This window comes from Hyaena hyaena, unplaced genomic scaffold (assembly GCF_003009895.1).
Source record: "Hyaena hyaena isolate Hyena2069 unplaced genomic scaffold, ASM300989v1 scaffold_13, whole genome shotgun sequence".
NCBI classification, from domain to species: Eukaryota; Metazoa; Chordata; class Mammalia; order Carnivora; family Hyaenidae; genus Hyaena; species Hyaena hyaena.
In genome coordinates, this window is record NW_024080645.1 from 4,947,862 (window position 1) to 4,961,768 (window position 13,907).

General features: G+C 51.8%; 1 protein-coding gene across 2 annotated transcripts in view; it reads left to right on the forward strand.

Annotated features, from left to right (window-relative positions):
- Positions 1 to 13,907, forward strand: part of EFL1 (elongation factor like GTPase 1) — a 100,037-nt gene that overhangs the window by 28,391 nt on the left and 57,739 nt on the right. For both annotated transcript variants that reach the window (XM_039216841.1, XM_039216850.1), the window contains exons 13-15: positions 5,423 to 5,577; positions 5,817 to 5,983; positions 11,004 to 11,142. In XM_039216841.1, coding sequence (XP_039072772.1) covers positions 5,423 to 5,577; positions 5,817 to 5,983; positions 11,004 to 11,142 — 461 coding nt within the window. The remainder of the gene's footprint in view (positions 1 to 5,422; positions 5,578 to 5,816; positions 5,984 to 11,003; positions 11,143 to 13,907) is intronic.

Here is a 13,907-nt window from a genome sequence, read left to right on the forward strand (position 1 = left end):
GGGGGTGGGGGCGGAGTGGACCCCTGCTTCTCCTCCTCAGCCCGGGACTGCGCTGCCACCCCCGAGGACAGGTGCAGTGTGCGCCTGCCGTAGCTTTTCCCACGGTGAAGTCAGCTCTGGGACAGTTGGTGTGAATTGATGTAGATTTGAAAGAGAACAGTGGCTATCATGGCCACAGTTAATTTCCTTGGAGCATCCGGCGGGTTCTCTGAGCCTGGCTGGCGGCCTCCGTGGAGACTTAGAAGCGCGTGGGCACCTCTGCCCGTCTGTGTGTCACGTGGGGCGTTGGCGCCTCCAGAGTCCCGCGTCTCGGGGAGTCTGCTCTACTTCATTCGTGTGTATCCCCTCCTTCCCGGCCCCGCTCTCCCCCACCCCGTGGTTCAGTTCCAACCTGTGCTTGTGGGCGGCGGGGGGGGGTTACTGCAGCCTCCCAGCCGGCACCCCTGCCCCGGGTCCATCCTGCCGCCGTGTGGTGTTGGCATCGGGAGTGAAAGCCTGTCGTGGCTGCCTACGTTCCTCTTGCGTAGGGCCCACACCTACCCTGGCCATTCCTTACAGGCATTTTTCCAGGAACCTGGGACATAATACAAATGTTACTTCTTAAGAACTTCGAGTGTGTCCAGGAGCATCTTAAGTCTTACTCTCGTGTCTCATAAATAGTGACGACACTCTCTCTACCCACCGGTTCCACGCACTGAGCTCTTACGGTCCTCGCGCCTCACCCTGATGGGCCCTTCAGACCGGACATCAACTCTCCAGTGGGAGAATTTAGTGTTTCTGTTTCACCTGTGAGGAAAGTAAGGTGCCTTAACAAGGTTGAGTTCCATGTTCAAGGTCACGGAGCTAGAAGGAGGCCACAGCGGCGTCTGAGTGCAGGTGTGTCGGGCTTTAAAGTCTACAGCCTTTCCCTTCCCTGCGTGGAGCCTGGCCTGACTCATCCACTGTGGCTGTTCTTTCTTTCCAAGCATTTACATTTAAAAAAGTTTTTTAATGTTTATTTATAATATTAAACGCACAAGCAAGAGATAGTGTGCAAGCAGGCGAGGGGCAGGGAGAGAGAAACAGACAATCTGAAGCAGCTCCATGCTCCATGTTGTCAGCACAGAGCCCGATGCGGGGCTCGAACTCCCTACCGTGAGATCATGACCTGAGCTGAAGTCAGACGCTTAACCGACTGAGCCCCCCAGGCGCCTCTCAAGCATTTACATTTGACCTTAGCCTTCCTTTAACTTTGAAAACGCTACTGTAGTTGAATATTGAACCAAAGGCAGTGGCGAGTGTGAGCTGTGACTGTCCCCCTCCACACACTCTCTGCACGGGGAACACCGGCAGTGGGTGCTGTCCGTGGCCCCGCGGGACCTCTCGTGGAGCTGCCCCAGGATGGCGCTCCTTGGCCTCACTTCCGGGGTTGAGTCATGGCCACCGGGTCTGCTGGTGTCTTCAGCCTCATCTCCTTCCCTCCAGTGGAGAGAGTTTGTCAGGGGAGAAAAGGCGGTTCTCAGGAAGGTTGACCTTAATCCAGGGAGTAGGCGGTCCTTTTCACGTGGTCTACGGTAAATTGGCATGACTTTGTGTATCACGCGCGTGACACGTCCGTGCTTGACGGTCCGGCCTGGGTGAGAGGCCAGGGCTGTGGTTCCGTTGTCACGAGCAGACACTGGCTCTGAGAGCCCGCAGCGCGTCAGCCAGTCCCCCGCCCACGCACGTGAGGCCTCCTCAGCGAGCGGGGACAGCGTGGTCCTTCTGATCTCAACTGTGGTAACGCCTCCTGCCTCCTGGCCTCGTTCTTGGTCCCTTTACCATGGAGTGTTACCCTCTGGCTGTCTTTATAACCTTTGTCAGTGAGAACTTCCAGAATCTTCTCTCGAGCCGTCTTCCTTCCATTGCACTTTGGCGTCTGTCTAGCGCGGGTCCGTCCCCAGGGCCCCGGCACTGCCCCACACGCTCGAGGGTGCTCAGCCGCTCCGGGCTCCGCCTTCTGAGCCCTTGCCTGCATCCCAGTCCCTCTGGCCGGGCCACGCGCCACCGCGCCTCCTGTCCGCCCGGCCCCACGGCTGCTCTTCTGCGAGCTGGCTTTCTCGCACAGCACGTCAGCCTCCTGAGCTTCCTCGGAGCCGGTGCGCATTTGCACGTCTCCTTCTGTCTGCACCCTGCTCCTCCTCCCGAGAGAGACGCCCCTGGGAGAGCAGGCCCGCCAGCAACCCTTCCTCACTCGCTGCTCCCTCGTCCCATAAGTCCCTTTTCTTTGTAGCAGAGAGCACCTGCAAGCCCGAGAAGCCCGCTTAAACGTCTGTCCTTCATTTGATTCTTACCAGGGTCGTGCTTCAGGGCCAGTTTCTTATCTGCGTTTTTTCAGTTCTTCCCTGGTGGCGTTGGTTTGGGCCCCAAAACACAGTTAGTGGCTTCTTTCACTATTTGTGCAGCCGGTGAGCGGCCCAGGCCAGTGTGGTGAGCGGGAAGGAGCGGGTTGCTGGGCACGCTTAGGGCAGCTGCTGCTCCTCGGCTTCTCACCGAGTGTTCTGGAAAGTTCCACCTAGTGTGGCTTTTCAGCCTTCACCCCTACATCTAGGCCGGCAGCCATCCAGCCTGCAGGCCCTTTTAGATTCTGGACCTTTGTTTTTGCCGTTCTCAGCGGTGGTCTGCCACAAGTCCTTACTAATACGCAAGGGGCTCACGTGCCTGCTCAGGAACACTTACTGCGAGGTTTTCAGGCAGCTCCTCTCCCCCTGAATCTCCGAGTCTGCTGCTTTTGCTCTCTTCCTGAGAGCCAGCTCCCTCTGTGACAAGATGCTGTCCTCACACAGAAGCTGCTCTTCTCTGCCTGTCGCTTGGCGTCCCCTCAGCTGCTGTGGCTTCCGTCCTGGCCGCCGACACCCCCCCGCCCCCCACCTTGACCGGTGTCACAGAGGCCAGAGTAGGAGCATTCTGCTTGGAATCCGGAGGATGGATGGATTTGTGCTCCTGCCTCCCCCTGCCCTCAGTTCACCTCCCCAGCCTTGCGGTTAACATACTCACCTTCGTTTTCCTCCATCTCGCTCTTCGTAACGGCGGTCCCTTCAGCAAGTGTCAGCCAGTTAGTTCAACCATAGCCCAAATTACTCCTCATCCACAGTGGTTCCTGGGCTGGTAGAACTCGGTTTCCTTGCAGGTAAATTCGTCTTTGTTCACAGCACATGCTGGGTATGCACAGGGCGCTGAGTGCAGTCCGTGCTGACTTCTGTCTGTCTGCTCCTTCCCTGCACCGCCAGTCCCGGCCACAGCAGGGCCGGACACGGATCCCGTGTCCCTGGACGGGCGGGTACGTGCAGATGGCAGCAAGCCTCCACACGTTTGGTGCGAACTTGATAAATATCACTGCTAATGTATTCCAGACTATCTTGTGAGTTTAGGCGGAATGAGGATGTAATTTATGTGAATGAATGTGTCTTTCAAACTGGAGCTAAAATCGTTTATTTAATGTGGTGATGATTTTATCATCTTTAATTCCATCTGAACGGGAGACATCCCAACAATAACTTGAGCATGGGAGTTGGAGTCCAATCTGGATTTGAACTTGGGCTCCTCCGTCTGTTTTCTGTGGGCCTCTGCGTCAGGTTACTGAAATCTCCCAAGCTTCTGCTTTATCATCTGTAAACTGGAGATGATAGTGTGGGTTTCATTTAACTGTTGTGATCAATACGCACTGTCGTACGTGTGCAGGGAGTAAGACGATGTGGAGATCCTAGAGATAAGCCCAGTGAAACAGACCGTTTCTCTTCACGTGCAAACAGGTGTCTCATGGTTTTTCCCTCCCTGTTCTAATGATAAGGTTATATCCTGCATTTCTGCTTCAACTCAGGTATTCTTGTAGGAGGTTTTAGCAAGAGTCTAGAAACACAGTAAGTCATCGTGGAGCTGACCAGAGGAACAGCTGGAAGTTGTGGGCTGGGACGGGGGCGTGGGCCGGCTGCTGGGAGGAAGGGGGAAGGGATTTAGTGGACGTTGCTCCAGAGCACAGGACGCAACCGTGGCTGGAAATTGCAAGGAAGCAGATTCCATTCTGTACTCGAAAGGGCTTCTAACACGGAGCTCCCAGGAATGGGGAGCTGGTCTCTTGAGGGGGAGCGAACGCCTCCAGCACCAGTGGTTCTGGCTGCCCCGTGACAGCTGCCCACGCTGCTCTCAGTTGCTCATGTTTTTGTGTCCCAGACACAGCCCCACAGGGACACGGGTCTCTGCACGGGGGGGGCAGCTCCCAGAACCCAACGCGTCCATTCTGAGGGGCAGGCGCCGGGGGAGGTGGAACGAGTGTCCAGTCCTGGTGCGAGACCGTGTCTAGCAGGTGGGAGTCTTTCCACACAGCCCTGGACAGTGAGTGGCGTGAGCGGACCCCTTCCGGGGTTGCCCGTGAGGTACGACACAGGAGGAGGTTTTAGGCCCTGGCCTCGCAGCTCGGAGAGTAAGTGCCCGTGTAGAACGCACGTGAACGGTGCACTTTCGGAAGGGGTATTGTGCACCTGCTTGGTTTCTACCTTCCGAGCTGAGACTCCTAAACAGCCCATTCTTACTCCACTTAGCGCTCCCCTTTCATAAAGATTCTCTCTGTGGCCTGACAGACATGAGGATGAGTCTTTAGGGAAACAGCTTATCCCCCTCCCCTCCCCCAGCAGCCACACAGCCACACACTGCCTTTCTGTGGTGGTACTTGGGTCTAGCACAATGGCTCATAATCACAATTTGATCTTTTAGTCCAGCTGAATCTGCAGAGATCAGCCTGACCTTTAACCCTTCCTTTTGGACCCAGGTTCTTTGTGAACATATATTCTTATGTACTTGTGGGGAAAATCTCAGTTTTTTTTATATTTGTTTATTTTTGAGAGAAAGAGAGTGCATGAATTGGGGAGGGGCAGTGAGAGAGGGAGACACAGAATCTTAAGCAGGTTCCAGGCTCTGCACCAACAGCAGAGAGCCTGATGTGGGGCTCGAACTCATGAGCCACGAGGTCATGACCTGAGCTAGTTGGAGGTTCAATGGACTGAGCCACATAGGTGCCCCAAACCTCAGTTTCTTTGTAAGGTCTATGTTTGCTTCTCAACAGGGGTGTTCTGAGCCTTGGTATCTGTCTCTCGTTTCCTGCCTTTCCCTGCCGTTGGTCTCATCCAGAAGGAATGGGGGCACTAGAGAAAGTCTCTGTCCTGTTGTGGGTGGCTGTGTGTGGGGCCGTGGACTCTTGCATGTCTGTTCGGAAGCTCAGAGTAGCCCACACAGCATCCTGGAGGAGGCATTGCTCTCCCTGGGGGGAGAGCTCCCAGAGACTCTGCCTAGAAGGGGCCTGGGACCCTCACCGTCTGTCCAGCTGCACTGATTGTTGCCCTTTCCCCGCTCGGACGAATGGAGAGGGGCTTGATGTTGCAGGTGTTAACTTGTCTGTGACCTCCCGTAGACCCCTCACGCAAGAAGAAATTGCGCAGAGGCGTGAGCGCGCAAGACAGAGGCACGCGGAGAAGCTCGCGGCGGCGACGCAGGGCCAGGCACCTGTGGGGCCCCCGGAAGGCGGGGGTGCCCTGGAAACAAGTCCACAGGGAGAAGAGACAAAAGGTACACCTGTCCCTAAATAGGCTTGGTGTGAAATGGGTGTTTTTTAACTTAACTCAAGACACTCATCCCCCAGCCCTTGAGCTTGGCTTTAACTATAGCTTAATCAGTATTCTGTCATTCTTGGTGTTTCTTTCCTGAAACTGGGCCAACTCCCTCCTACTCACTATCCGTGTTGTTTCTAGGCAGTTCCTGGATTGGAGGGAGCACCCTTTGCACTCACTGTCCTTTGTTTCTGGCAGGTGATGAGCATCAGGTGGAGAGTCAGACCCTCAAACCTCTGCCCGAAGAAGGAGACAACCATGAGTCTTTTATTGCTTTTGCTCGAGTGTTCAGTGGCGTGGCTCGAAGAGGAAAGAAAATGTTTGTCTTGGGGCCCAAATACAGTCCTGTTGAGTTTTTGCGGCGGGTAAGAATTAGGAATAAAACTACTGTAGATTTCTTTTTTTTTTTTTTTTTAAGTTATTCATTTTGAGAGAGAGAGAGTGTGTGAGCCAGAGCGGCAGAGAGAGGGAGTGTGAGGAGCCCAATGTGGGGCTTGAACTCATGAACCGTGAGATCATGAGCTGAAATCAAAGAGTCAGACACTTAACTGACCAAGCCACCCAGGCGCCCCCAAACATTAGTATATTGTTTCAAGGTTCTTAAATGTTTCCATACTGGTTGAGATTTCCTCCTTGGTAGATTTGTTTGGTCTCTTGAAAGGCACAATCAGATGAATCCATGTATCTCCTCTTACGTTGCTGTGGTGACAGTTGGTAAATCTGTCCCAGTATCATTTGGAAAACTAAAGCGGTGCATGAACTCAGTGTTCAGGCCTTCCTTAATTGTAAGGTTCGCCCGGGCCGGACAGAGGGCTGTCATGCTGGAACTACAGCAAGGGTAGGTCTTCAGGAGGTATGGAGATCCAGAAGCCGGGTGGTGCAGGCCCAGGGGAGGGGCAGTGAGCAGGTGGCGGCCGCAGGTGCGTGGCAGGTGGAGCCCAGAAGTTGACCAGGAAGGTCTGTAAGCAGGTGACCAGCCGGCGTCCAATTACGTACACCTGAGCCAAAGGGCAAATAAATCCCCAGACTCGAGCAACCTCCAATCATATTTGGACATAAGCAGAGTCTATACGTAGTAGTTAAATCATGAAGGTCACAGGATGGTGAAGAGGCCAGAGGTGCAGGGAGTGAGTCAGGATCCGCAGGAAGCGGCGAGAGTGTGTAAGAGTCACTGCACCGCGAGCAGAGGAGCACAGGGCCGCCTCCCTGCAGGGGAAGCTGCTGCTTTCGGCCATTGGGGGAGGGGGTGTCCTGCCGTCGACTTCCCGTGCCTTGAAGGCTTTATTCCATCAGTTTAGCTGTTTAATCCTTGGCAATGACTGCTGAGGGGCAGCTGAGCGGCCCTTGGCAGGCTGTGACACGTCGTGCTTTGGCGAGAGGGAGCCCAGCAGCCAGCGTGGGGACAGGGGGCCGAAGGCGCTGTGATGGCTGTTCACAGACCCATTCGTGGTTGCCTTGACCTCCTGGGTTAGACATAGTTCATGGTTGGTTATTTATGAAAGTCAAGTAGTGGCCCATTTTTTTCCTTCTTTGTTTTCTACACTGTCAAGAGGAGTAAGAAATTGTTACTTAACACAGCACTGATTTATTGGGTGTTACAAATTCCACGAGCACTCCAATTTATCTCCTCTGTGGAGTGCTACCTGCTCTCTTGGGGCTGGAGGCTGAGATTCACTCCTCCTGTGTCACCACTCAAGGCGCGGTGACGGAGTGAGTTGACGGCATGGGTGACTCCGTACCCCAGTAGCTGGAGCCCCAGAAAATCCAGTTCCCACCTACTTTTCAAACAGTATGAAAGATACTGCACAGCCTGGAGATAAACCTTAGCTGGAGTTGTGCCTCTCTCCACAAGGTAGTCTGCCGGTTACAGACTCACAGACGTAGCAAGGTAAAGAGGACACACCCAGTCATCCGGACGTCCCATGGATCCGGAGTCCACGGCAAAGTGCGGGTCACACTGGGTTCTCGGAGGCTTAGCTGGGAAAGGATCTGCCCCCAAGTTGACTCGGGTTGTTGGCTGAGTCACATCTTGGTACCTGAAGGGCCGAGCCTGGGCTGAGCTTACTACCAAGACAGTGTTGTGTGATGTTCTGTGTTCGTGAGAGAAACCTCCCACTGCCTTTGCCAAGTGCTGTTGGCGAGGAGCGGGCCACAGGCCCCTCACACCCAGGGGAGGGTGTTACGTGAAGGCATGAACACCAGGAGGCCAGAGTCACAGGGACACCAGCGTAGTCTGTCTGCTGCTCTCCTGCTTTTTTCTTGTAGTTTTACGACCTGCATATGCACTGAGAAAAGTCCCTTGTTTTTGAACTTTGTGTAAATGGAATCTGTCTCTAGGTATTCTTCAGCTCACGTTTTTTTACCTAACATTGTAGTGAATCTGTGTGGACGCCTATTCCTGTACTTCATTCCGTGTTCGCTGCTGCACAGTATTTCATTATGTAGACAACCATTTTATGTTTCCCTTTCCCAGTTGCTGTGCGTTTGGGCTGCTTTCATACGTTCACATTTTGCTCATCTAAACAGTGCTACCTTCAATATTTTTGTACATATTCCTTATGCGCATTTGCAAGACATTCTAGGTAATACACCCTGAGAGGGGCCCTCTGGGTAATGAGTATGTGCATCCCCAGCGACCTGGTGAGTTCCAGGTTGTCCTTCAGGGTAGCTCTGACTACGCACCCAGCAGGCATGTCAACACTCCGGCTCCTCGTCCTCGCCAAAATGTGCTGTCGTCAGGGTCTTAATTTTTGCCAGGCAGATGCATATGACCTGGCCTGTTCAAGAGGTTTTAATTTACGTTTCTTTATTACCCTTTTAATATGTTTATTGGTCATTCATGCCTTTTCCTGTGGGGATATCTTTGGGTCATGTGCCTATTTTTCACTTGTGCTGTATATTTTTTAATACTGGTTTTTAGATGTTCTTTGTAGAAGCTGAATGCTAATTTCTTGCCAGTTCTAAGTTTTGCATATTTCGTCTCCAGTTTGGGACTTGTCACACTTTCTATTAGTACCTTTTAATGTAAAGAAGTTCTTAATTTTAATGTGGTTGAATTCATCAGTCTTTTCCGTTATGAGTTTTTCTTTTTGTATCTTGTTTAAGGAAATTAAAATTATGACCACACCGAAGACCACATTTTTGCCTGTGTTTCCTTCTAAGGTTTAATGTTTTGCCTTTCGTGTTTAAGTATCTAATTCAGTATTTCTATATGGTGTGAGGAAGGGATCTGATGTTGCTTTTGTCCCCACACAAACACCAGGTTTCCGAGTAGAGTTCAGTGAATGGTCCATCTCTGCCCACTGCTCTGTCATCTCTGTCCTAAGTCACATTTCCTCTGTGCATTGGTCTGCTTCTGGACTCACTTCATTTCGTCTGTTCGTATGTCACTGTCTGTGCTGAGTGCTGACTTCACTTCTAAATGTTTTGATATCTCAAAGGCCATGCCCTCTACTGTGGCTCTGTGAGTGCCTTGCTCATTGCTCACTCTTCTCTTCCCTGTAAAGTGTATGGTCAGCTTGTCAGGTTCCGTGAAAAGCTCCTTTGAGAGACTGATGCTTTAAATCAGTACGTGAACTTGGCACAAATCAACATTCTGTAGTATAGATCTGTCTATGACTCTATTAGGCATAATAGTCTACCTGTTTATTTAGGTTATTTTAAATGTTTTTCAGTAAAGTTTTATCATTTTCTCCTTAAAGACATTTAATCACTTTTGTTAGACTCATTCCTAGCTATCTTATATTTTGTTGCTGTTCTAAAAGTTACTGTTTAAAAACTGTATTTTTTCTCTTGCTGACGTAGGACAGCTAACTTTTGTGTAAGGATCTTGAGTCTAGGCACCTTGCTTCCGTGTCTTACTAATTACCATTTATCTGTAGCTTGTTCTGAACGGGTGATCATATTGTCTGTAGATAATTTTCTCTCTTCCTATTTAATTCTGTTTTTTTATTTCTTCCCAGTCTGTCTTTGGAGCTGTGCTGCAGGGCTGTCACTGAATCAGAACGTGCACATTTAAGTGTAGCACGTGCCCGAAAGGCCCACATTTTCACAGGGTTTCCAAGTTCACCCTAATGCGAGAGCTTCTCCCTCCTCTGAGTGTCTGAATTTACGTGTCTCAATTTACTTGCCTGTAGCGCTTTTGTGTCACTCCCTCCGTGTGTGAGGTCAGTTATCTCTGTGTATGCTGTAAGGCAGCATTTTTTCTCTTCTGAGACAGCAGTAGTGTGGTGCCTTGGGCCCGGGGACACCAAGATAAGTTGGGTGATTGGAAGGCTTTCAGAGTGCTTGCATTTATATGGAGGGTGCTGAGAGATACTGTCTTGAATACTGAGTAATTCTTGACGAAACCTAAGACCAAATATGCTGCAAGGTGAGCCCATCTGTTACCCTGGCAGTGTGTTTTTGCTGTGTTTGTGCTCTTCTTCTCGTCCGTGCCCCCCAGTGTCTCACAGCCTTCCAGGTTAACCGCAGAGCACGTAGCAGCCATGTTTGGCCATTTTCATGGTGTTTATCACTGACTGCTCTTCCAGTTAGTCATTTTTATGTGCAACTCAGCACCAGCACCTACTCGTGTATAACTCAGCGCCAGCACCTGCTCCTGTGTAACTCGGTGCCAACAATTGCTCGCGTGTAATTCAGCGCCAGCACCTGCTCGTGTGTTAACTTAGCACCAGCACCTGCTGGTGTGTCACTCGGCACCAGCACCTGCTCTTGCTGAGTGCTTGAAGAGCATTATAGTAAGATTAAAACAATTTTTTAAAATTGTTTAAAGTTTATATTATTTTTGAGAGACAGAGAGAGAGACAGAGCATGAGCCAGGGAGGGGCAGAGAGAGAGGGAGACACAGACTCTGAAGGAGCTCCTTCTGTGCTGACAGCTCAGAGCCTGACCTGGGGCTCAAATGAACCAGCACCTGCTTGTTCCGTAAGATCATGAACCGTGAGATCATGACCTGAGCCGAGGTGGGACCCTTCACCGACCGAGCCCCAGGCTCCCCAAGGTTACCACAATTCTAAGAGCTGACACTAGTGAAAAGTGTGGAAGTGCTGGCACGGCGGCCCAGGACTGGAACATGGCGCGGCTCCCGGGAGTGCTGCAGGGGCTGCGGGGATTTGTGCTTACTGACTAATATGGCGTCACCAGGTCACCACAGAGTTTACGTGACTTAGTCATCAGACTTACTACTGGGTTGCATTCTTGACAGTTTCAAATATTTGAGAAATTTAGATTTTTATTCATAAAGTGAGGCATGTTTTCTGTCACTTCAGATTTCCGTGCTTCAGGTTTACGTGAAGCGACCGCAGCGTCTCACCTGTGAATAAATGTAACTTTATCGTTTGTTTTTCGCCTCCTAACCCCTCTTCAACCGTTGTCTCCGGCCAGGTGCCGTCGGGCTTCTCCGCCCCGCCGGACGGGCTGCCCCCGGTGCCCCACCTGGCGTGCTGCCGTCTGGAAAGCCTGTACCTCCTGATGGGGAGGGAGCTGGAAGAGCTGGAGGAGGTGCCCCCGGGGAACGTGCTGGGTAAGGTGGCGCTCCGGGCTGTGCGGGCGCCCTGCCCGCCGTCCGCGCGGTCAGGTCTCCGGAGGGAGTGGCTCGGATCCCTTTTGCAGTTCGGTTATTTTTTCTGGCATCCCGAGACTGACCTCGTGCATTCGAGCCGTCCGCATGTGGACGCTAACTTGCTGTGAGTCCTGGTGGTTGTGCTTGTCACTGCCCTGCCTGGTGGTTGGCGGGTGCCGTCTGACGCGGGGCCCCCGATGGGCTGGGAGCAGGAAGGGGAATTCCTGCTCACGTAGGAGTCGGCCTGGATGAGTAAGACCCTCCTGGTTCTCCGTTGTTGGAAACTGTTCTGATGTAAAGTTCTCTGTAACTCATTTCCTTTGTTCCAGTGTTTTCTCTCCCATTAAATGTTGCTTTATAATAGTAGGTATCGGGGCGCCTGGGTGGCTCAGTCAGGTAAGCGTCTGACTCTTGATCTCAGCTCAAGATCTCCTGGTTTGTGAGATCGAGCCCCACGTCGGGTGTCGCACCGACAGCACAGAGCCTGCTTGGGATTCCTTCTTTCCCCGTCTCCGCCCCTTCCCATGCACACATGTGCGCCCGCTCTCCCTCTCCCTCTCTCGCTCTCTGTCTCTCTCGCTCTCAAAAATAAATTAACTTAAAAAAACCCTAATAGCGGTTATCACTTGATATCCACAAATACTGTTTGTCAGCCCTGCAATGTTTAATCCATACTTGGTGTCTGCTCCTGTGTGCAGAGTTCACGTTTTGAGGTCCTCAGTCAGCCCTGAGGTCTCGGACCGAGGGGCTTCTGTCGGAGCATCACGGGCCCGCGTATGCGGTGACACGCTGCGCACCCTGTACCGCTGCTCCCCGAGCCCACAGGGGGCTTGTCAGCCATGAAGCTGCATATCGGGTGATTGCTTGGCTGGGGATTCTCGTTACATCGTAGAGAAATGGTCCAGACTGCTGGTCTGGAGCAACTAATGATTTACCTGGATTTTGTGAACTTGGTCCAAGAAATTTGCCTAAGTATTTGCCCCTCCCTCACAGAGACCCATTCTTTGCTTTGTTTTCATTCCCTTTTTGTGGAGGGGCATGAGGTTAGACGGATTCCTGGCTTCTCATTGGTGTTCCCCATGCTCTTCCATCCCTTTGGAAAATGTCATCGCGCCTTGACGGTCAATACAAGTTTGTGAGCTGCAGGAGACCTACCATGAGCTAGAACTTTCTTCCTCTCGGAGAAAAGACGTGCCTCCTTCTCTTTTCATGATATTTCAGAATCATTGCGAGGTGATGGTGAAGGTGAGGAAACATTTGTTCACCATATTTAGCAGTCGGGACCTAACACAGATGGACCCCCACTGTGGGTCACAGTGCAGTGAGGGGGAGGCCCGCGCGCAGGCACAGGCAGTCCAGGGCTGCGGTGACGGCTCTCCTGTGCCCTCGGGAGCCGCCTGCCTTCTGTCGGCCTGTCTGCGGCCCTGGAGTGCGCCCCCGGGGCACCGCGGTGGTCCGTCCCGCGTCTCCGGGAATCCCAGCCACATTCCTGGCGAGAGGAGGGCACGCAGGCTGGAGGCCTTCCCCCTGCACCGTTTTCATTTGGGAGGACATGGCCGCTTAGTGACTTCTGTGTCCACGCTCTCACTTTTCGTGACTTTTGTCACATGGCGGCCCCTAGCTGCATTAGAGGCGAAGACTGGGTATCTTACTCTGATGGCCTCTGTGGTTAAGGCCGGGGTTTGGCTTGTGAGTGGCTTCTGACTCTCGGGTCCACACGGCGAGCTGCCTCCTCCCACGCTTAGCTGGCCCTGCCTGTGCCCCCCGCCCCCCATCAGGATTCAGCTTCAGCTTCTTTACGTGAAGGAGGAGGGGCGTCCACCAGAGGGATTGTGACTGTGACATTGAAGGGGTTGGAATCCAGCAGCCACTTTGATTTGTCTTTTGAATTGAAACTAAAATAATCATTTTCCCTTTATTAATCCAAATCTCCCTGAGCCCCGTGCAGGACTAGAAAACCCGAGTTACCAAAATCCTGGTCATTCTTTTGCCGGTTAGTAGGCTTCGTTGTGTGGCCACAGGCCCATTGTGTAACTTTCTGGACTTCAGTTTCCCCAAATGATTGAGAGCAGAGCAGAGACTGCTAACATTTCGTGTGTAAAAATAGACTAGCCACTATTTGTGGGTCCCCAGACCTTTTATAATATTTATCACACGTTGTTACATTTATCCTACCTTGTAAACATCAAGGACAGAATACTAAATAGCATTGTATGGCATACCTTTCATTGGTGTAGCGATAAAATATACACAGAATTACATTTTGTTTGTAAAATATGAACAACATTAAAGTTTAAAATGCCCAATTTTTATGGTCGGTTAGTATTTCAGTGAGGAAGGAGCGAGGTAAAAATCTTTAGTACTTCTGTCGTGAAAATCTAGAATGGTTTATATCAATTTTCCAATGATTGAAAGAAAGTCTAAACTAGATTGTCTCTCAGGTTCCAGCTGTAACTTTTCAGGCCTGTGTTTCTTAGAGAAAAGCCTTTCTTCAAGTAATTAGGATAGCTCCCTTCCTGGTGCTCAGTGGGAGAGACAGTAAATTGTTGATGTGGTTATGGGGTTGGGTTGATAACCACGTAAATGGCCCCTTTGAGCCCCTGGAACCCGGTCACCGGCCTTGGAGTCAGTGTGGCCTTTCAGGCAGTTTCCACTTGCTGGGGCAAAGGTCGCAGGAGCGGCAGGTTCGTAAGCCAGGTGCTTAATAAGGAACTTTCCAGAGCCAG